We start from the raw sequence: 23,006 nt of genomic DNA on the forward strand, positions 1-23,006 counted from the left end.
ACACCTCGGGAGTGGAGGTTATTCGTAACTCTGAACAAAACGTTATGGTTGTTCTTTCAAAAGTTTACAATTGAACATTGACTTAATACAGTTTTGAAACCTTACTATGCAGAAGAAAAATGCTGCTTTCCTTTTATTTTTTAGTAGTTTACATTTAACACAGAACTGCACTGTGTTTTTTGTTGTGCCTTTTGTTTTGTTTCTGCTGCTGCCTGATTACACACATCAGGTTCCAAATGAGGTGTGTGATTGACTGGTCAGTTCCTAACTGAAGTTCATAACTCTGCAGTTCTACTGTATGTCTGCTCTCAGTATGTATGAGTTGTGCTGACAATTTAATTGCTTTTTATTGTTAGCAGCTAGGTGGTGTATTACTGGAAAAATGTGACCCCCCCTCCTTCTATGGAATTATGGTATAGTAAAATATAGACCATCCTTGTAATGGGAAAGCTTTCACACAATGTACATGCATAAGAGAAGTGTCAAAAAGATGAGAGTGATTTAGAAACCTGAACACCTTTTTAAGTGTACTCAAAGGAGGTGGGCTCAACAGCCTGCAAGCCAAAATCTTTAACTAGGTTCTTTGAATATTAATCTGATCCTGACTAAGTTATGTAAAATGGATTATGTTAATATTTTATTGTAACTTTGCCTCAGTAAAAGATTTCAAATAATACATACAATAAATAGTACATAAATAAACAACAATATTGAAGAAACCACACAGACACAGTTAATTTCCAAACAAACATGTTCACTAACTATATATAAATATACAAGTCTAGCTACATATATATACTGCTTCTCTGGTGGCTTCTGCTATAGAGATGGAGGCCCATTAGAGGGATCCCAAACTATTTCAAGGTATACTCTGTTCCTGTACACTCCAGCAACATTATCCTGCACCGTCTCAAATCAAGCAAATTGTTATTATTAACTGAAATTATTTATTAAAAAGCTATTTGCACTTGAGGCAATGTACTTCAGCACAAAGACTGACTCTCCGCTGTTACATATCCAATATTATATGTACTTAACATTATATACCTTATCCTGCCATAAAAATTAATCTTTTCTTTTACTTTGCAGCTCATGTTATTTAGAAAGCAAAGCATAGCAACGCAGGCAGGCAAATTGCCCAGTGCGGTGTGACATCTAATATACCCACCCCTTTAGTTTTCTATAAAAGCCATTAACTAACAGTGATCAACAATGAAAAGGAAGCTTTATGTACTTGTTCCTCCCTTCTGAAACTATGAACAGCCTAATGGAGCAGTTTAGGAAATGGATTGGATTTGATGCCAGAGGTATGTAACAAGAAATCTTGTAATACATTAGCTTATATTTTACCTTTTCTTGCCTTAAGATAGGTTTTTAGAATCCACAACCAAAATGGGGGTGGGGAATAATCTCCTTTAATTTAGAAGCTTGCTCCAAAGTTTTATTAATGTATGGTGAGAATACACAAAGAAAAGGAGGGAAACAAGCGATGTAATGAAAATTTATACCCATAATGAGTGTGACAAATGGAAATATGTATTTAGAAGTAGTAATAACTTATCTTTTAATGCTACACTTTTAACTAAACAAGGCCCCCTATAAGTGATGGCAGTGTTTATAAATTGGTAGATTTTAAGGCCAGGAGTGAGGGACTAATGTGATCATCTAGTCTGACCTCCTGCATAACATGGGCCACACAATTTCCTGAATTAATTTCTGCTTTAGGTCCAATACCTGTAGTTGATCTAGAAAGTATCCTTTAGAAAAAACATCCAATCTTGATCTTAAAATTTTCCAGTGATGGACAATCCACGACAACCTTTGGAAAGTTATTCCAATGGTTAATTATCCTCACAATTAAAAATGTGCCTTATTTCTTGTCTGAATTTGTCTACTTCTAACTTCCAGCCATTAAATCTTATACCTTTGTCTGTTAAATTCAGGAGCTCTCTATTATCAGATTTTTGTTCCCTATGTAGGTACTTCTTGAGTGTGAGCACATCATTTCTTCTCTTTGATAAGCTAAATAGACTCAAGGAGCTCTATCACTATAAGGCATGTTTTCCAATCATTTAATCATTCTCCTCTGAACCCTCTCCAATTTTTCAACATCCTTCTTGGTGTGGACATCAGAACTGGACAAGGTATTCCAGTAGCAGTTGCACCTTTGGCAGATACAGAGATAATATAACTTCTCTATTGCAAATCAATATTACCTGTTTTATACATCTAAGGATCACATTAGCCCTTTTGGCCACAACATTGCTTTAGGAGCTCATGTTCAGCTGATTATCCACCATGACGCTGAAGTCTTTTTCAGAGTCACAATGGCCCAAAATAGAGTCCCTCCAGCCTGTAAGTATAGCCTATAGTCTTTGTTCCTTGATGTATGTTCTTACATTTGGCCATATTGAAACTCAGATTGTTCAATTGGACCCTGCTTACCAAGTGATCCAGATCTCTCTGTACAGTGACCTGTCCTCTTCATTCCGTATCACACCTCCAATCTTTGTGACATCTGCAAATCCTGTCAATGATGATTTTATGTTTTTTTTTCCAAGTGATTGATAAAAATGCTAGATAACATACATCCCGGAACCCGTCCTGGCAAGACCCCGCTTGAAAGACATGCTCCTTATGATGATCCTCCATTTACAATTGTATTTTGAGCTCTATCAGTGGGCCACTGTTCAATCCATTTAATATGAGTCATGTTGATTTTGTATTGTTCTAGTTTCTTAATAAAAATGTCATGTGGTACCAAGTCAAAAGCCTCATAGAAGTCTATTAGATCAATACTATTACCTGTATCAACCAAACTTGTAATCTCATCAGAAAGGATATCAGGTTAGCCAGGTCCTACTTTCCATAAACTCGTGTTGATTGGAATTAATTTTATTGCTTTCTTAATTCTTTATAAATTGAGCTCCATATCCGCCATTGCATTATTTCTTTAAATACCATTAGCACTTATGTTGTTTCATACACTCAGACACAAATCTCAAAACACATTACCTGTGCTGAATTACATGCTTGCTACTTCTTTCAATACATTGCAAATGAAAATATTCACATTGCAAATATATGATCAGGCAGGTTGCTCTAACATATTTAGACATTACTGTAGGATGCTCGGTTACCATAGTGTTCTAAAATTAGAGTATTTTCATGAGAAATCTGTAAGTGACATAAAGACAGTCCTGAAACCCTTACTCACATGATGAGATAGGGCTGAAAGAGCAGACTCTAAAATACTTGGTAATATCATGTATTATTACAAAAGTATCTACATGAATACATGCAATACTATGTGTGCTTATTGTAGTTGTTATGTATGGTACTGGAATTGCATGTTACATATTTTCACATGCCATATAAAGCACTATTTTGCTGAATAAACTATCTTGAGTTTTGTTGGAGTATGTCTGTCATATGATATACAGGTGACTGATATCATACATACTAAGCACTCCCCTAGCCAGTGCAGCAAGTTGGAGCAGAGATACAGTGAAACATGGCCTCTGTTATAAGGACTCCTTTGCTGGCTCAGCCCAGGCTGGATTGCTTATTGTGACATGGGAGAAACAGATACAGACATGCTATGAATTCACTTTGCTTATGCTCAGTGGTAGCTGGATCTGCTCCTCTGATACCAATTGCAACATAAGTGTAAGGTGACTTGAGGAGGAGTTGAACCACCACTTAACTGTGGTGGTGAGGTCTGAAGTCCCATATGTCAGCTGGACATCTCTCCAAGAAATTCACTTGAGCTCCATAGAGAGATTCTGCCTGGCTGCTTGCATAGGGGTGATGTAGGGTAAGGTGGGTTCCTTGCCTTGTGACAAGATTTAGCTCAGACCAGTAAAAGTATTTGAGGAGCCTTGGGAATAAAAAGGCGCTACACAAATAAACATTTAAGCTGGGATTTTCAAAAGAAGTCAGCATTGGTCTAACTCTACTTCTGTTGGAGTCAATGGAATTTTTAACAATGACTTCAATGGAATCAGAGTCAGGCCAGTGTTGCTTGCTTATTATAGCCCTGCCAACAGTGCCAAATCCTGCAAACAGTTGCCAGAATATGTATGGTGGAGTCCAGGGGTACTACCAGAAGATGTAAAGATGTGGAGTAGTGACTTTTATTTTTTTTAGGATCTGACTAAAATATTGGCCTTTAGACAAGATAAAGACTTAGACTTTTCTTTTTGTACTCAGCCTTGAATATGGGGGAAAAACACACAACTGCACTTTTCAGAAAGAGATCTAGGAGGCATTGCAACTGTCACAATTTCTTTCATGCCCCACTCTTCCTCTGGGATTGAAAGAGTAATTAACTGCAACTCTTGAAAGGGTGCAGCTCACTTCCTGCTGCTGGCCCAGTCAGCTCTGTTGGACACCAAAGGTTAATGGCAGAATCCAGAATCTACCCATTTCTCACCCCTCTCCATCCTCCATGACCACTTGCTCTCTGGAGTGGGTAAATCTAGGATCTAGTCCTTGAGCTCTGCACAGGAACCACCCAAATCCCAGGTAGTCTTAATGTGGCCACAGAGAGGCATTAGGAGATGGAGGCCTACACCCCATTGCTTGCTTTGTGTGGCTCCATTAGGGATAACACTCTATCCCTAAATAGGCTGCAAAACTATTGAACCTACTTCCTGCTAAAATAAGGTTTGTGTGGATGGATGGGTGGTTTGTTGGTTGTGGTGGTTGTTTTTTTGGGGGGGGCTTGGGGGCAGGGTAGTTAGTAGTTGTTAAGAATTGAGCTGAGGGAATCACCTAGTCTTAGATCCTCAGTATTATTTCTAGGTGATGCTTCTTTGGGTTACTATTGTTCTGTTTTTTACATGACGAGCTAGCATACAATATCTTCCATATAACCACCGTTAACTAAAGCACTTTGCCAAACTGTTGATCCTGTTAGGGCTCTGTTGTACATGGTCATTGTTAAAATTCCCTCCTTTTGATGTTGGGAGGTAGAAGGCTCTATTCAAAAACCTCAAAGGATGGTTCAACACTAAGCATTCTGTGTAACTACTATATTTCAAGTTCTTTATTATATCCACTTCTGTAGCTCTTCAACTATTTGAAAACCAATAAAAAACCCTTGGGGTAATAAGATAAAACCTCTCTGCTTCAAAAGTTTGGAACCATGCTATAACTCTACATGAATTTTTCTTGGTTATCTCTAACCTTTGAGGTTGTAGCCCTCTAGCTTTTGTCCTCAAACATTCAATAATGAGAGAGTGAAATTTATTTTAAAATATTGTTTCCCCTTTTAGCTCATTTGTAAGACTCAAAGACCCTACCTAGTTAATAGGAAGTTACTGGGAGCGCCAACTGCTCAGCATCTCATAGTAGGTGTGTTAACATTCTGCAGATTGAGCCCTTATTAAAATATCTCTCCATTAAGCCTTTGTCATGACATGCCAAGCTACAGGGACTGTTAGTTTATCTTAAAGGACTATAGTTAAAAAACTATAAGGATATGCTATTTCGTGTTTTGCTGTTGCCAAGGCTCAATGACTGTCTGATTGCAGTGGATGTTCAGGATAGACTCAGCTAATCTTCTAATGCACAACTCTCTTGGAATTCTAAAACACCTTCAGGAGGGAGCTTTCTATTTTAGAAACCATATACTAGCTGGTTATAAACTCCTCTCTGGAAGGACATTAGAAGCCTGTTTCATGAGGAACTTCTACCTAATGTAACATTTAAACCATTACCCTTTAAAAGTTTTAACAAAAAAAAAAACCAACTACTGCTAACTTTTCATCTTGTCCAATGTTGAGGATTGCTGGAAAAGATAAGGCTATACTTAACAAGGAAACCATTGCCTTCTTTGGAAGAAAGAAAGAAGTTTGACCATGAGTTTGCCATGTCTACTTCATTCCATGGGCTGCACAATATTGTCCAAACCCGGAGCAAGATACGAAAGATCCTGTGGATGTTAGTGGTCCTGGGCTCTATCATCATTGTCACTTGGCAAATCTGGAATCGATTCTCCAATTATTTCAGCTGGCCAACCACAACTTCAATAATAGTTCAGTATGTGGAAAACATTGAGTTCCCTGCTGTGACTTTTTGTAACATGAACAGGTAAGATACATCAAATGCATGCTGCAATAACAGATTTCTTTCATATCCTAAAATGTATCATTATTCTACAGAACATCTATACAAATAAAACAAAACATGGGGACAGGCTACAGTCAATTTTCAACCAGGTGGACAGGGAGTTAGTTTCATGCTGCTAGTGGACGTTGAATGAATTGAAGAAATTCCTGAGCAACATTTTAAATATTTTACTGTACTCAATACATCTGACTGCTCACAGAGCACAGTTCAAGGATACAACCGGCAACATATGTTGTTCAGAATTAAGGGCCAAATCCTATTCCATTTACTTAAGTGAGCAGCTCCTGACTTATTTGAACAAATTAGGTAAGTAAGACAAACAGAGTTTGGCTCTACAGAGATTACAGGTTCTTTCCCATAGTTCTGGGTAAAATATTTAACTAAAGAGGAAGGCATTTCAGAATTAGGGGAATTTTTGACACTGAATTTCACTACCGAATAGAGAGATTTTAAGAGATTGTTTTAATCCCTCTCAGATCAGGAGTCAGACTCAGCGCAGGCCATCAGAAATCATACTTTACTGACAGGTAGAATGTACATACATTATATAACCACAGGGTCACGAGTATATTTAAGTGATAGATTCTCATCCTGTAATCTTTTCTAAGGGACTGTTGCCAATCCCATCACAGGGACCAAACATAGATGCCAAAATTTGCAAGCCTAGGAGGCTAAAACTAGGCTTCTAAATCCTTTGTTAAGTTCTTACACGAAGAAACCTGATTTTCAGAGGTGCAGAGCCCCAGCTGCTCCTGTTGACATCAGTGGGTTGATGGCTGTTCAGCACTTCTGAAAACTGGATAACTTTTATTTAGGAACTCATTTTAGGAACCTACACTTCAAAATATCAGCAATAATTCCCAAATCAGTTTAAAGTGCAATATTATTTATATACCTGACTCAGATTCAGCTGGATACTTTTTAAAAGAGTATATTGAACTTGCTGGCTCATTACTATAGCAACCATTAGGTCCAATCTCAGAACCCATGTAGCGTTTCCCCACAATGTTCCACCGGGGAAATGAGCTTTGCTGTCTCCGATCTCCCAGTAGAATGAGTCACAGGTTTAACTCTCAGATCTCTGAGCTCCCTTGGCCCTCGGTCCCTCTAGCTATAAAGCCATAGCAGGTAGTGTTGCAGAAAATGCAATGCCACTACTAGAAGCCCATTTAGAAAGCAAAAGATGATACTATAAAATTATTAAACTAAGTAGGCAGGGTAATCACATATGCACCATGACGAGGGTGGGTGGTGGGAAATACTTTAAAAGTACAATGCAATTATTGTAACTATAGCTGCAGAATGTTATAGTTACTCATCAGCACTTCAGAGCATGGCAGCTGGCCACTAACATGTCAGTTTGCTTCAACCCCCAGCTGTTCATTTCAATCTTTATTATTTATTTCTGGATTTAGTTAGGCTGTGGTGTGCTTTCAAAAGTAAAATTACAACCAAAGTTAACCCAGGAAGTAATAGCATTTTGTTGAGTTGCAATAAAATCTTTCTACCCTTTCAGCCCACTATTTTTAGATATTAAGATACATTTGATCCATTTATTATCCTTCAGTATAAGGATATTTTAATATTAGTATTAGCATAAAATAGCAATCCCAGAACCAAGTCATATAGTAATGGTTTATTATTCTCTGTTCAACACCTTAAATTCAAATCTACAATGGCTGTTCAACAAATCCCTTATTCACATCCCCATCAGAATCGTTTAACATTTTGTATGGGAAAGGTGTTTTTAGGCCCCATAATATTTTAGGATTTTTGAACTGATGCTAGGAGTTAGATCTCCATCTCCACTCATGTTTTATACCACTGCCTGCCACCAGGCTTCGGCAGTGCAAGATGGTTAGAACCTTCTCTATTCCAAGAAGCTGTGGATGAATAAGGTAGGTACAACCTCTTCTGCAGAGAGACTGCTGTAAACAGACCAAACTGGGAGCTGTCTAAGTGATGCACCAGGATATTCTCAGTTTTCAGGCACAAAGGGTAACCTGATCTATAAAAAACAAGATTGTTTATCCATTCATTGTAATGCAGAGTAAGGTGTGATTCCGATGGACTAGACAATTAGTGTTTGAGGGACAGTTGCATAAAAAATACTGTGGTTACTCTTTTAACTGTTCTCTTTCCTACTGACAGATTCCAAGTCCATGCAGTAGCCAACCTCAGTATTATTTTTTTCCTTTGGAGCATTGTGTCTGGAGTTCTTCATGCATTTGATGCTGACAACAAGTTCTCTCAAGAGTTAAAGGATTTCCTTCAGGGAAACCAAAACTTCAGCATTGAAGAGTTTACAAGGAATAATGGCTTTTATCTCAACAGCAGCACTTTGCTAGAATGTGATTTTTTTGGGCAGCCATGTTACCCGGAGGTAATATTTTTGCTTTTTTCGTAAGAGTAACAATGAGACAAAAATGTAATATTGTCTCAAAAATAGACTGTTTATAGATCTTATCTATAGTCACAAATGGAGACTAATCTGAGTCACTTTATACCAAATTACATTGTGGTGGATAAGTCTGATTTTTCAAAGGCCACCTTTCAAGTGCCTTACAAGATCTGATCCTGCAGCCCTTATATATGCAAAATAAAACTCCCACTGATTTCAGTAGGAGTTTCTGCATATGGCTAATCAATGGGATTACTCATGTGCTTAATTTTAAGCACATGCCAAAGTGCTAGTCAGGGCTGTACTCCTCCCATGAAAAATGTAGCAATTACATGCAGAAATAAGAGGGATACTTAACAAAGAAAGGCAAAATAAAATTTTTAGAATTTTTGAGCAAAAACAGAACCGAGGGCCTGATTTCTAACCCCACTTTACATCTATTTTATGACTATACTTCAATAAAGTCACTCCCAGTTTACACTGAAGTGAGAACAAAATTAGATCAACAATCTTTCAGTTTCACCTAACCTTTATTGAGAATCTACAGCATGCTTAGAATTACTGATAGAATTGTGTTGACTCTAATTTAAAATATATTAGCAGTAACAACAAGCCCTTGCAGCTATGACTTCAAAGCAATGAAAGACAATCAAAACAGCAAATTTACTTAGTCACACTATTCAGGCCTACTACAACTGCAGTAATATGCAAGTACTAGTCCATACTCATCTAGTTTACTATGGCTTCATACATTCACTTGAAACAAGCAGCAGCTACTGAACTAAACATTATCTTCTGAAAATTAAACTACTTGGAAGTGATCACCCATTTCCTTATGGAGAAATCCTGTAGAATTTAAGAGGGAGAAAACCAATAGTATCCTATAAAGGTTACTCTAGGTAACCCACAGATTTAATAGAGAATGATAGTCCTTCTACAGAACTGCATAGGCTGGTTTCTGTCAAAAGGATCTCATACTGTAGGACAGTTTCGATCAGGAATTTACATACTCAACTGCCATTTTCACAGGAGCACAAGCAGATCATTTAGAAAATTTAGTCCATAAAACATCCCCAAATCCACTAGCTTAGGTTTAGATTATCTTGTTTCAATTTTTAATTTTCTGTTTGTTTTTATTGTTTGAAAGGATTTTGAACATGTCTTTACTGAATATGGAAACTGCTTTACTTTTAATCACATGGATCTTCCAGCAAGGAGAAGAGTGAGTGTTTCTGGAAGAGGCTTAAGTTTACTTTTTGATATCAAACAGGTATAGACATCACAATAAGATATATACCTAAACATCCTTTAACTTGTAGCTTCAAAGATTTGAAAGCTTGAAGGGACCATTATGTTAATCTAGTCTGATCTTCTGCATAACAAAGGCCATATAATTCCACTCATTAATTCTTGCATCAAGCCCACTACTTCTGAAGTGAGCTAGAGAATATGTTTTAGAAAGACATCCAATCTTGATTTAAGAATTCAAGTGCCAGAAAAATCCACCACATTCCTTGGTAAATTGCTCAAATGGTTATTATTACATTTAGCTTGTATGAAATTAATAATCCAAGGGCAAATGCAGGACTTGCTACATCTTCAAAAACTAGAAGTAGTAATGTGAGAATGAAAACTAATTTAAAACATCTTCAAGATAGTGCCCTCTACTTTATTCACTGGTTTATTTGATTTTCCATTAAAGTCCGTTCAGAACTCCAGGAGACACTCATTTGGGGCCAAGTCTTGAGTGGTGCTGAATACTGACTTCAGTAGGAGCTGCGGCTACTCAGAACCAATTAGAATTTGCCCCTAATTGGTTACGTTGGATCACTATTGGCAGATTTCCTAAGATACCACCACCAAATACAGAAAACTGCCATGTTACCAATAGGGAGGAAAATATTCTAAATAAGATCAAGGAAGAAAATGGAAAATCTATGATGATTTTAAAAAGGGGAGGGGAAGCGGCTGAGCACCTAGCATTTCTCATTAAGCGGTGTAAGGAATAACAGTGGCAGCTTCTGGCGGAAATAATGGGAAATGTGCTGGAACATGAAGACTAGCTGTCATGTAAAGAAATGATTCTCAGGGTTGTGAAAGAATCTTACATTATTCCTCAGTGGAAGTTAGGGAGAGGAGAAGAAAGAAGAAAAATTAATCATTTTGTAAACTTTAGGTACCAAAGGACATTGAATTTCATTTACTTTTATATTTGGGTTTTTTAATTGTCAGAGGTGATTTGTCACCCGTCACTGGAGAGTCAAATTCAAGCAAAAGGGTTGGTGCAGCTTTAAACAAAGCTAAGCCCCACAGGGTAAACACATATCAAACCATTGCTTTTCTAAGGAATTCTTTTTGTATCAGGCACAATTCACTGATGACCCTACTTTTGGCTTTATTGATGCTGGGATAATTTATGTTATCCATTCACCTAAAGAACCTCCACGTTTTGATGGCTTAGGCTTATCAACACCAGTAGGTATGCATGCACATGCTGCAATCAGCCAGCTGAAGGTAAGCAATTTGTATCAGTAGCAGTATCATCCCCTATCTTGCAAATGTATAAGTGCATTTCTAATCTGAAAAGTTACAGTAAAATTGATATTTTGAAGGTTCCGTATTTATTATGTCTCAGTGACTTCAAGAGGAATTTTTCTTCATTTACAAGTAAAAAGTTGAATTCTTTCCTAGTCACATATCACTAGTAATGCAAATGATGCAGACCAAAGTATGTCTGCTTTTAGTTACACCTTGAAAACCCATTGAAAGCTAGCGCTACAGTGGTACTACTATAATTTGGGCCAATAGTATCTTTATTAATGGGAATGATGCATGAAGGAGAAAAGCAGCGTGACTTTCAGAACCCAGGCTAGTGTTGCTGGACTGGCAATTAGTAAAAAAAAAAGCATAATTTTACTTGTGAACTGAGCAAATTTGCTCTCGAAGTCATAGAGACAATAAAAACAGGGCCTGACAATACTGTATTTTCATACAATTTTTACTGAAAAACACCAGCCTGAAAACAGTGCAGATTTTCTATACTATATGCACAGAGATCATGGAGGTAGTGGATATTCTGCAGGGATTAAAATTACTCCCTCGTGTTTCTGCTAACCACTCTTGGGATGCTGTTTGAAGGCACATTCCCATAGGGCATCCATTTCAGACAGATATTTTGGACCTGCTTAGTTGAGTTAAAGAGGAAGTATTTTGACTACTATCCCATTAAACCACAAAATGTGTATACATGTGTATTTTAAAACAAAAATACTCTTCAAGAACACAGTTCTGTGTTTCTCCTTCATCAGTGGGCAAGATAGCTAGAAAATCAAAAAGAGAAATAGTCAAATTCTCTTCTCACTGAATTTAGGATTTGACCCTGGAAATTCTGCTTTCTGAACTGTTTCAAGGTGCTAGTGTTAATACCAGCTCTTGAAGTCAGTTCTTAGAGAGGAAGTAAGTCCCTGATCCTGCAATGAAACCAGTCAGAGTGGATCCTTCTTCCTTGTAGAGCCCTACTGAAGCCCAGTCTTCCAGGGATTTGTGCTATCAGATTGCACAGCAGAATCAGGACCTAGGAGAGGAACCGATATATTATTTTTTAAAAATAGTTTGATTTTTTTAAACTATACTTTGTTACCAATTTGAGATTTATTTTTGACAGCAATTCTGCTTAACTTTTACCCAAGCATCAGTTAACAATATATCAGATAAAGCTCTGTATTTAAAATAATGACAAGGATATTTTAAAGAGTGCTATTTTTTAAATCTAAAGACAGTTATCCAAGAATACCCTTGGGGAGAATGCAATCCTAACATCAAACTTCAGCACCACAAGATCTACAGCACCTATGGATGTTTGCAGGAATGTAAGGCCAGGCACATACAGGACAAGTGTGGATGTTTGCCATTTCTGCTTCCAGGTACTTCTTGGGACATGCTACATTTGTGCTTCAAAAGGTGCTCTGTGGCTCTTTTTAAATATTCTCTCTTGTCAAGTTTTACTTTCATTTAGAGAGTTCAGTCATCTCAGAATCCTGAACCCAGCTAGTATTGGTTGAAAAAATTAATAAAGTTTTAATGAATATTTTAAATTTCATTTTTCAAGTCAAATTTTGATGTTTTACTGAAAGGCATTGAAAAGGTTTGACCAGGTCTAAACCCAACATCTGCTCGGACTTCATCCTTCTGATGCACCGTGAAAACTTTAATGAGATTACACCATAAACCTCTAATAGCTTCTGTCTTGTCTTTAATTGACCCCTAAAGCACTGGGGCAAAAGCACTTGACTTAGCTGATGGGGACTAGCAGGATTGTAATATATGTGTTATGATCAAAACATCAAAAAGCTCAGAGTGAACTTTCTTGAATCCCATGGCCATCAACAAGGGTATTCTGGGTAGAGGACTAGATTCATTCCCTCAGGGCAGGGAGGTACACATTGCAAGGGGTGCAGATTTTTCGTCTGATCTAGTTCAAGCTCTTATTTTACACTATTTACACAGAGACTACCCATCATAAAGAACATACATTAAAATAGATTTTACATAAGCCAGATTATTTCAGTATTAAACAGCAGATGGTTAGCAGCAACAGGAAATGTATAATATAAAAAGTGAAGATAGCCTGTGCATTGTATTTAATATACTCTCTCTAATAACTTATCTAGAGCTTTGTGTGCCAAGAGGTAAGGATTTCCTAATGCTGAAGAAAAGGGAACCCGATTATTGCATCCCTTCTTTATAACCTCAGATCATCTAGCCACACACCCTCCCAACTCCAGGCCACCCTGTTTTCTAGCACTCTCCAAAAAAATCAGAAGACCATCCCCCTTAGTGCTAAGTGCAAAGAGAATTACATCACATACATTTTCATTCCCATTGAGTCTTTAGGCACCCACTTTAGAAAGTGTTGGTCTATTCATTCACCACTTTTCTGTAGAAAGTAAATTTATTTGCTCATTAGTAGCGTTGGGCAGAATTTTCTGATGAAAGAGTTTTGTTGGAAAATGCTAGTTCATCAAACCTGAACCGTTTCATGAGAATGGCTTGAGTTCAACAAACTTTCATTGAATCAGCCAAGATTCTGTCAGAAGTCTGCCTGGCAGGATGCCAGGGGCCCCAACATTGTAGGGTCTGTGGCTCTAGGTCAGATACATCACTCCAGGGCTTCCAGGAACTGGAAACCTGAAGCCCTCTAAGGAGGGTTTGGCTCCTGGCTCTGCATCAGGCAGGCTGGATGCCCTTAGAACCCCAGCTCAACCCATATCACATAATATAGAAATCAAGGTTACAGATCAAGCATATCTACAAGAAAAAAAACTGAAGCAATAAGGCTCAAAGAAACCCAGCTGCCTCTGAACAGCTGTGAAAGGGACAAGTTGGATCAAGCAGGGTGTGCCTGTAAAGATAAATCTGGGGTGAAAGCCTAGCTCTCCTGAAGTCAATAAGAGCTTTGAAATTTACCTCAGTGGGGCCAGGTCTTTAGGCTGGCCTTAAATATAGTTATTAAACTATCAATCAAAATACTAAGAAATAATACACTTCCTTCCCCCATTTTGTTTACATAATTAAGAACTGAAGTTTCTGGCCTTAGCTCCCTAAAATATTTGATTTACATGATATATTGGGTGGATGCCCTGAAGTCAAAAGGCAGGATTGATAGTCCTACAGCTATAATGAAATTTACTCTTATTTTTAAATTTTACCAAGTTTTTCTGTTCTGTGCCATATTGTGTTGATAACAATGAACAGTGTTGCACCAAACTGATCTTTCAGTCACTGAAAATGTGAAATAAAGCTGTTGATTTCAAAGGAGTTACTTTGTGTTTACACTAGTGCAACTAAGGGCAGAAACTGGCCCACTAGCTTTAGTGAAGTATTTAATATGAATTTGTATATTCCAGGCTTTAATGATTATTATTACTATTTTTAAGGAAACGGAACAGAATGTGACCTACAAAAATTCTACAGTTGTGTTTCTCCTGCACTCTGTAAGTAACAGTTTAATTAACATATTAATATTTTTCTATTTTTGAGCTTCATTAGAAGACTCCAAGTGTGCACTAGAAAATAGCTAGAACTTGGTAAGAAAACGAATATGACATCGGAACTGAACTAGAACATATGTGGTCAGGTCATTAGACAGTCTCAAAATGACTAATGGCAACGGGACATTGAATAAATGTCTTTTTTAAAAAAATTGTTACCCATGTTATGAATGACACCTTACGTTTTAAAAACAAAGCCTTCTTATCCATTCATTTGCGCCATTTGTTTTCATTTCTGCATCTCCTGAGTTTGGGAACTGCAGATTAGTCTGCTTCAATTTTCTACTTAGGGACAGCTTTACTTATTGGGGCTTCTGCCCTAATGCAAGACTCTTGCGTTTCCAGTGCTGCAGAGGGTTAGTGACATTTTTAATCCGTTTTCATGAGTATTTTAAATTTCATGAATAAATTTTAATTATTCATATTAGGTGTTGTAAATGTAACCCTCTCACCAAAAACCCTATTGCAGCAATTGTGCTGCAGAAACTTCCTCAGAAATGTTTTTTGGCCTTGAAGGAAGGATTTATGACTAACCCATACCCTACACTTTTACCCAGTGCCCAATCTGGCTACTCTGGGTGCTGCACTTGAGTTCTGCTTCTCTGGTTATTAGAAGTGCTTAGTACTTTAAATATTGAGCCCAAAAATTAGCAGTTACTACTATTATACAGATATTGTTTCTTTCTAGTACTAGAATGAATAAATATCTGCACAGGAGGAACCAAATGCATTTTCAGGGAGTTAGACACTTCTATATCACTTAAACTTTAAAATTGGAATCATATTTTTTGTTTGTTTCTAAAACAAATATTAATTCTACATTTGTTAACTATCATGGAAATTCACTTCTACATGCAAATTATCAGTGCACACTGAATTAGAAAATTGTTAGTCGCTCTTACAAAATGCATTCTCCTATTGCAAGTGATGAGCCGGTGTATTATTTCTCACCAATGTTGGAAAACACCTTCTGAATACTGTTTTGTATATCATTACCTGAACCTGAACTGAATCTTCATTTTCAACAGCATGAAAGTGTAAGAAAAAGCCATTTAGGTCAACTTTTTGCTTCTGTTGGAAGGCTTCTAAGTGCCAGACACATATGGTGCTCAAACTAAATCTGTTACGACTAAGGATGGATTTTTGTTACCCCTATTAAGGGAGTCATTAATTCCATAATGTTCATGTTCTTAAATATCCATTATCTTCGACATTTGGGGATTTTAGGGAGGAGGTATTTCAGTCAGCAGATATTCTGAGAAGTAGCTGAAAGCTTCAAAGAGAACCTTGAAAGGCAGAAAAAAAGCAAACTTTGAGTTTCATGGAAGGTGAATAGGAGAAGAGCTCAGAGGCAACGTCGCAGTGACACGAAGAACTAGAACAGTAGGCATTACCAAGAGCTTTAGTTCCACATTGGGATATGAGATTCTCAGATGGTAAAATAAAATCAATAAATTTGGCTATTTAATACGTTCCGAGTATTTATTACCTAAAAAAGCCCTACAACAACTGCATTTGAGATCCATGTTGAGTTTACCAAGGCTTACTCCAAGGAATCAACTTTTATATTATGATCACAGTGGAGGTAATAAAGTCCTACCAGATCTTCAAGTCCATTTCCCCTGAATGCATGAAGTTGTCTCCATGTAGACAATATAGATGATATTCACGTAACCTTGGCAGAAAAAGCAAGGAAGCACCAAAATTACTAACACGGTTTATGTTAGTTACACCAAATGGAAAAGTTAAAGTTTATTTAGGGAGTCCAGATACTGTTCTACATCTTTTTAGTGTGCTTAGCATAGGAAAGGGGTTAGAGAGGCAAAGGTCGGCCACTCCACTGATGAGACTATCCGAAATAGAGTTTGCTAAGGCCACGCTCCCTGGCACCTCCCACATCCTAGAGAAAAATTCACCTTATATTTGGATTAGGGAAAGGAGGTGGGAGCATTTGCTATGAGGGCCAAGGAAGATCCTGTAAACTTGTATTTCTTTATGCTATTCCAGCAGCATAAAGGGAACACAGTGCCATGCTGAATTTGTATAAAAGATTTTTAAAAATCCTGTCTATATAATTTTGACAATTTAAACTATTTTCTAGCACAGTGACTTTTCCTAAGAATTGCTATGGCAAAATGACAACCCTATATGTGGAATTACTTATTGCCACAATGACCATACAGATCTGAATATCTGTGACTTCAAGTAACAATGGCGGAATGTAGGAACACACAAAAGAAGAGCAAGACAGACAGAATGAATGATATCTACATAAAAAATCTTGCATGTACCGTACTTTAACAGGGATAGTGTAAAAAGACTAGATTATCAAAATGGCAATATATTAAATGGACAAAGTGTTCTTACTGAGATTTACAATGTAATAATCGAGAACTAACAAACATTAGCTCATAGGACATTGACACCAATCCTGCAATCACTTTTGCACACAGAGAAACTCGATGATAAAAGGTCAGCAAGACGTGGTCCAATGGATTAGCCTTGAGCCTTAGTGGCAGAAGACCTATATTCCCAATCCCAGCTATACCATGAACTTTCTGTGTGATCTTGCACAAGTTGTTTATAAAGACCCGAGCATCCAGCCTCCCACTGAAGTAAGTGAGAATGGCAGGTTCTGAGCACCTCTGAAAAAAATCAGGCAGTTAGGAGTCCTGTACCTCAGTTTCCACCTCCATAAAATGAGAATAATAATACTTATTCACTTTTGTAAAATATTTTGGGATTCACATATAAAGAGCCATCTATAAAGATTATGTCATTTATTGGAGTCAATTAAATTCTGTTGGTTAGTTTCCCAAACTTCTTTTGTATAAAACGAAGTATTACAAACTTCATATTCTTTTAAACATACGTAGTATTGATTCATTTTCCTGAAATTTCAGATAACATAGAATTAATGGGACTATGTACAGTAGGAACCCACAATTCCACTTGTCCTGTGCCTTGTGAAGAAACAGATTATCCCAGCACTGTCACCTACTCAAGTTTTGCGAGTGAAAAAGCCTTAAAATTCTTTTCCACAAAGCTGAAGAGAAGTCCAGAGTATATCAGGTAATCTTATTTAAAACTTTGTCTTTACAAGGAATATGTTGGATCATTTACAGATGCCATCTTTATTGATTTACTTACAGGGACTGACTAAAATGTGAACTCTGTTCGGTTACATGAGACCTTACTTTGTATACAATATTAAGAACAATGCCTGCAATAGATATGAAGTATTCTCATGGGAAATTGGCCAAGACACAGTATTTTATTGTTTTATATATGTTGCTATATCAGTTAGATAACCTAGGAGACTAGTGGTCTCAGGTATTTTCCCCCTATTATAGCCAAAAAGTTTTAGAACCCCTCCACCACCTAGCCATAAAGAAAGAGGTGGTGGTTGTGATCCTCTTGAAACCTGTTCATAACCCCCAGGAAGAGAGTTTGCGCAACAGGCAATACTGAAATCTTGATCCTAACACAAATGAAGTCAATGGTACAACTCTACCCTACATCAGTGGAAGCAGGATTTTTCTTTCCCTCAAGATGAAGTAGAAGTACTTGTAAAACCTGAGGAAAGTGAGCTGTCTGCGTGTGGGCCTATTGCTTTGGGTTTAAGGTTACAGGTCAAATATTTAGTTTTATCAATATTAGGCTTAATATAATTCACCCCTCACAGAGAGTACTCAGGTAATATTTGATGCTGTATCAATCCCCAAGAAAAAGTAGATAAGGCAGATAATACAATACTATTTACTAGATTACTAAATATTGTATAACATACAGTTTTCCAAAAAGGAGACCTTCACTTGGGAAAGAGATTTTTCAGAAGCCTGTGAAATCTACTTTATCAATTGGTTCAATAATATATATCACATATCTACATAACCTCATAGATTACATTAGCTCAATAATAAAGATCTCTGTTTAGTAAATGTATTAACTAATGTAATGTAATGTAATTTGCAACAGGAAAAACATGAGCAAGCACTTGATATAGTCTGTTCTGATAAATTCTTACTGGATTTACTTACTAAAAGTACAGTCTTGCAAGTCTGGAAGAAGAGAACAATTCGTAGAACGTGACATTAGGAAATACAGAATCCAATTGTCAAAGGGTCTTTAATTTGGTCCATAGAACTATTTGTATATCAATAAGCACAATTAGAAGCACAATTAGAAGCTCAGCGTTACGAACACCTTAGGAATGGAGGCTGTTCGTAACTCTGAAATATTCGTAACTCTGAACAAAACCTTATGGTTGTTCTTTCAAAAGTTTACAACTAAACATTGATTTAATACAGCTTCAAAACTTTACTATGCAGAAGAAAAATGCTGTTTTTAACCATCTTAATTTAAATTAAACAAGCACAGAAACAGTTTCCTTATCTTGTCAAATCATTTTTTTCAAACTTTTACTTTTTTTCAGTAGTTTATGTTTAACACATCATTGTACTGTATTTGCTTTTTTTTCCCCCTGATTGCATATTTCCAGTTGCAAATGAGGTATGTGCTTGACTGGTCAGTTCATAACACTGGTGTTGTAATTGAGGCTCTACGTAAAATGCAGTAGATGTGAATAGGTGCATGGACAGATACTATACACACAAAAGCCTGTAGATGCTTTAAAGAATAGCTTGGAAGTTTTGGCCCATAAAATATCCAAATTGCTTAATTGTTTGTGTGAGTGTTGAATTTCTTGTTCTCGAAACCATGGTTAAACATGTATTTTGCATGTGAAAAAGGGCAGACAAAGGGCATGCATATTAAGCATATTATTAAAATAAATCTATATTAAGCCATTGAATATTCCACAATGACATTATGTATTTCACGTTGTCAATTATTTTATTGTTTGTAAACATTAGACAAACCAGCAATTACTCAATTAACCAAGTCACAATACCAAAAATTATTCTGTTACCAAGTCTGTAGCCAATATGAATCAAGCCAATATATTAATTAGTACATACCATAAATTACCAAATGTAGGGATCTATTGATTTTGGAAGATGTAAAAAGGTAGAGTTAACTATTTACAGCCTTATTACAAATATACACAATAGCAAGTCCTCGGTAATGCTAGGAAGCATAATTAATAGGATCCATTAACAGGGGAATTATTGTTTCTGTCAGATGTTATGTACAGTCTAGAATAGTCACCTGATGAGATTGCAGAAGAAAATTTTGGGCAGCCAATACTTCAGTTTCAATGAAAGTGGGTGAATGAGCTACATTATATCGTTACACCTAAAATTTGTAATCATGAGTCTCCATAGAGAATTCACATTATTAAAAACCGTGACCACATCTGTGTTTAACAATATTTTCATTTGACAAATTAAAGTGAAACACTTATTTTTGTGTTCTAAACCAAAATGATTATGGAAAGAGCTCTTATGTTCTCTGTGGTTAAGGTGTCTATTTAGCAGCTATGTGGAATCTCTTTCCTTTTAACCATGGTATCATTGGGCCAGATCCTGATATCCTTATTCTAACTGAGTAATACCATATGTCCCATCCAGCAAAGATTTAGCCATGTGCTTAATTTTACACCCTGAGTAGCCGCAATGAAGTAATGGGGCTAATGGCAGAGGACAAGAGTCACACATGTACATAAGCCATTGCAGGATTGGGGCGCTACTTACAGGGCCGGCTCCAGGCCCCAGCATGCCAAGCTCGTGCTTGGGGCGGCATGCCACAGGGGGTGCTCTGCTGGTTGCCGAGAAGCAAGCATCGATCCGCTGGTCCTGCGGCTCCGGTGGAGCATCTGCAGGCATGCCTGCAGGAGGTCCACCGGAGCTGCGGGACCAGTGGACCCTCCGCAGCCAAGTCTGCGGGAGATCCACCCGAGCCGTGGGATCAGTGAGCGGCAGAGTGCCCCCCGCGGCATGCCGCCGTGTTTGGGGTGGCAAAATGGACAGAGCTGGCCCTGGCTACTTATGCAGTAGAAGTAGAGCCCCCTGCTGTACACTTCCTAGGCCAGCATAGCTACGGTGCTCAGGGGGGTGAAAATTCCACACCTGAGTGCCATACTGTTCCAATTTAACTCTCAATGTATATGCAGCCAAGTCAACAGAAGAATACCATCAACACAGCTACCCTCGCTTGTGGAGATGGAGTTCCTACAGTGACAGAAAACAAATGTTTGGTTGCTGTACTCTCACTGACTACTGAGCTATGGGCTATTTTGATGTGAGGTTACTTCAACCTCACTTTTTGAAAGTGTTCCATTTGAATAAATAGTTAAGAGTCATTAGGCCAGAAACTCTATAGCCTGACGGTTAGTGCACCCACTTGGAAGGTGTGAGGCCCCTTTCAAATCCTCTCTCTCAGGTAGTGAGGGTGGGGAGGGAGAGAATTGAAACCAGGTCTCACACATCCCAGATGAGTGCTCTTACCATTGGGCTAAAAGTTATGAGGTAGGTGGTGACACCTCCTGCTTCTCCAGCCAGTTTTTGAAGGGGACCCTATGTGGTAGGCAACCTCTGAGTGTGCCTACCAGATTGGGCCTCCCAGGTGAGATAGGTGCTCCTCCATCTATCTTCCCTTGGTTCATGTATTGGTGAGAGTCTTTGGTGGGAACCAGACATCAAGATACCAGCACACATTCCCAGAGGCAAAAACTTAAGCTACCAAGGTACTTTTACAGTGGAAAATGTAGCACCTGCATCATTTGGCAACAGTTGAGCATTGGTCTTGTGGATCACATTGTAGCCTAAAACTCTGATCTAGGTGCCTTAGTTTAGTGTTTAGGTGCCTGAGTACTCTTGTGGATCTGGGCTCTGCTTAATATCCTTGTCCATGCAAGCTTACTCCCTGTAATACAGTAGTCGACCCTGATCCCTGCATGGCTGGATCACTATGCCTGTGCAGAGTTCACTATACGAAAGGGGTTTTAAGAGGGAAATTCTGGCTGTACTCATCATGAACAGACAGGCTTCCAGCACTTCACAGAAGAGACTGTTCCACACTCTAGCAGAAAACTGCTAGGAAATTTTCCCTGATTATCATCTTAAACACTTTTGTCGGTTTCATTTCATTGCACTTTGACAGCGACTATCATTCCTGTTACATTTTTCCAGTATGAATTTAATTTCTAACTATATAGCTAATGACAGAAATAAGCAGCAGTACTTATTATACTGTCAAATTATACTATCTGTGTGTTTGTCATCAGGGAGAATCTTGTGTATATTGACATTAAATATCATGATCTGAATTACAAAATGACTCGCCAGCAGAAGGCCCGGAGTGTGTCCGAGTTGCTTGGTAAATATTCATTAGTTAATATTTATTTATTTTTTCTTTCAAATCTATTCTTTTTCCAGACACTCCAGTCAAATTTCTAAGCAAGAGTAATGTCCACCTTATTCTATCAGCAACTGTCAATCACTTTTTCTGAACTTAGGTTCTAGGAAGAATGTGCTGCTGTCCCATTAAAAGACTCAGTAGCACAGCAGGTTTTATTTTGAACATTTAAGCATTAGATTAATCTTCTCCCATAAACATTTACTTTTTTTAAATGATGAATTATGTATAATTAGCTTATTTAGTACTTGAACCTGGCAGGGTTTTCTTTGCTTGCTAGGCTAAACCAAATGCTTAGGCTGACATGCATTTATTTTCTTCTATTACAGCTGATGTTGGTGGCCAACTTGGTTTGTTTTGTGGAGCCAGTATGATTACAATCATAGAAATTGTTGAGTATGTTTTCACCAACTTCTGTTGGCTGTGCATCTTTCTTCTATTGAAAGCACCAGAAATGCCCCAGTGGAATATTCCAGCTCAGAACGAGTGGACAGACAAGGAGGGAATACAAGAATGCTAATGGCTTGTCAAGGCACAAAGCCTCACTGTCTCCTGTAACTTGCCTTCATTTTGAAGATATTAAGAAAAAATTGATATTTAACCTCAACTGGTTTTCCCGACTTAACAGCTATAAATAATGCAACAATGGAATTCTAAACAATAGTCATTGGAAAGAATGTTTCTTTCTCTTCTGATGACAAATGTAATCTTTATCTAACCCAATATAATTTTCAGTGGCTGAGCAAATGGTTTATGGTGGCATGTAACACTATTGCATGTATGACACAGAGTTGAAGACTCCTGCAGTTTGGGTAAGCTAAATTAATGGTCTCCCAGAGATAATTTCAGCTCTCCAGGGTCACCCTCCATCACTCTCAAACAAATCTTTCTAATAATTATTATTACAGAAGTGATGATACAGTGCTGAAGAGGTTATCCCCACTGACCATAGGATTTTTTGCTACAGTCCACCTGCAATTCTGGTTAAATTCCTATTAAAGTCTATGAAAGTTTTGCCATGGAACTAGCTCAATGGAATTAGGAGTTGGCCCCTAATGCATAACAAGATTTAAATTAGGGTGTGTCAGTCCCAAATTAGAAAA

At 37.6% G+C, this 23,006-nt stretch overlaps 1 protein-coding gene across 1 annotated transcript; it reads left to right on the plus strand.

The window, feature by feature from the left end:
• The first annotated feature begins 1,227 nt into the window (after positions 1 to 1,227).
• On the plus strand, positions 1,228 to 22,604 carry ASIC5 (acid sensing ion channel subunit family member 5). The gene is made up of 10 exons (XM_030564393.1): positions 1,228 to 1,307; positions 5,790 to 6,096; positions 8,287 to 8,518; positions 9,684 to 9,806; positions 10,901 to 11,050; positions 12,312 to 12,459; positions 14,473 to 14,529; positions 17,490 to 17,658; positions 21,773 to 21,864; positions 22,233 to 22,604. The coding sequence occupies exons 1-10, from the start codon at positions 1,229 to 1,231 to the stop codon at positions 22,421 to 22,423; spliced, it is 1,548 nt and encodes a 515-aa protein (XP_030420253.1). The 5' UTR covers position 1,228; the 3' UTR covers positions 22,424 to 22,604.
• The last annotated feature ends 402 nt before the right edge of the window (positions 22,605 to 23,006 follow it).

This window comes from Gopherus evgoodei, chromosome 5 (assembly GCF_007399415.2).
Source record: "Gopherus evgoodei ecotype Sinaloan lineage chromosome 5, rGopEvg1_v1.p, whole genome shotgun sequence".
Lineage (NCBI taxonomy): Eukaryota > Metazoa > Chordata > Testudines > Testudinidae > Gopherus > Gopherus evgoodei.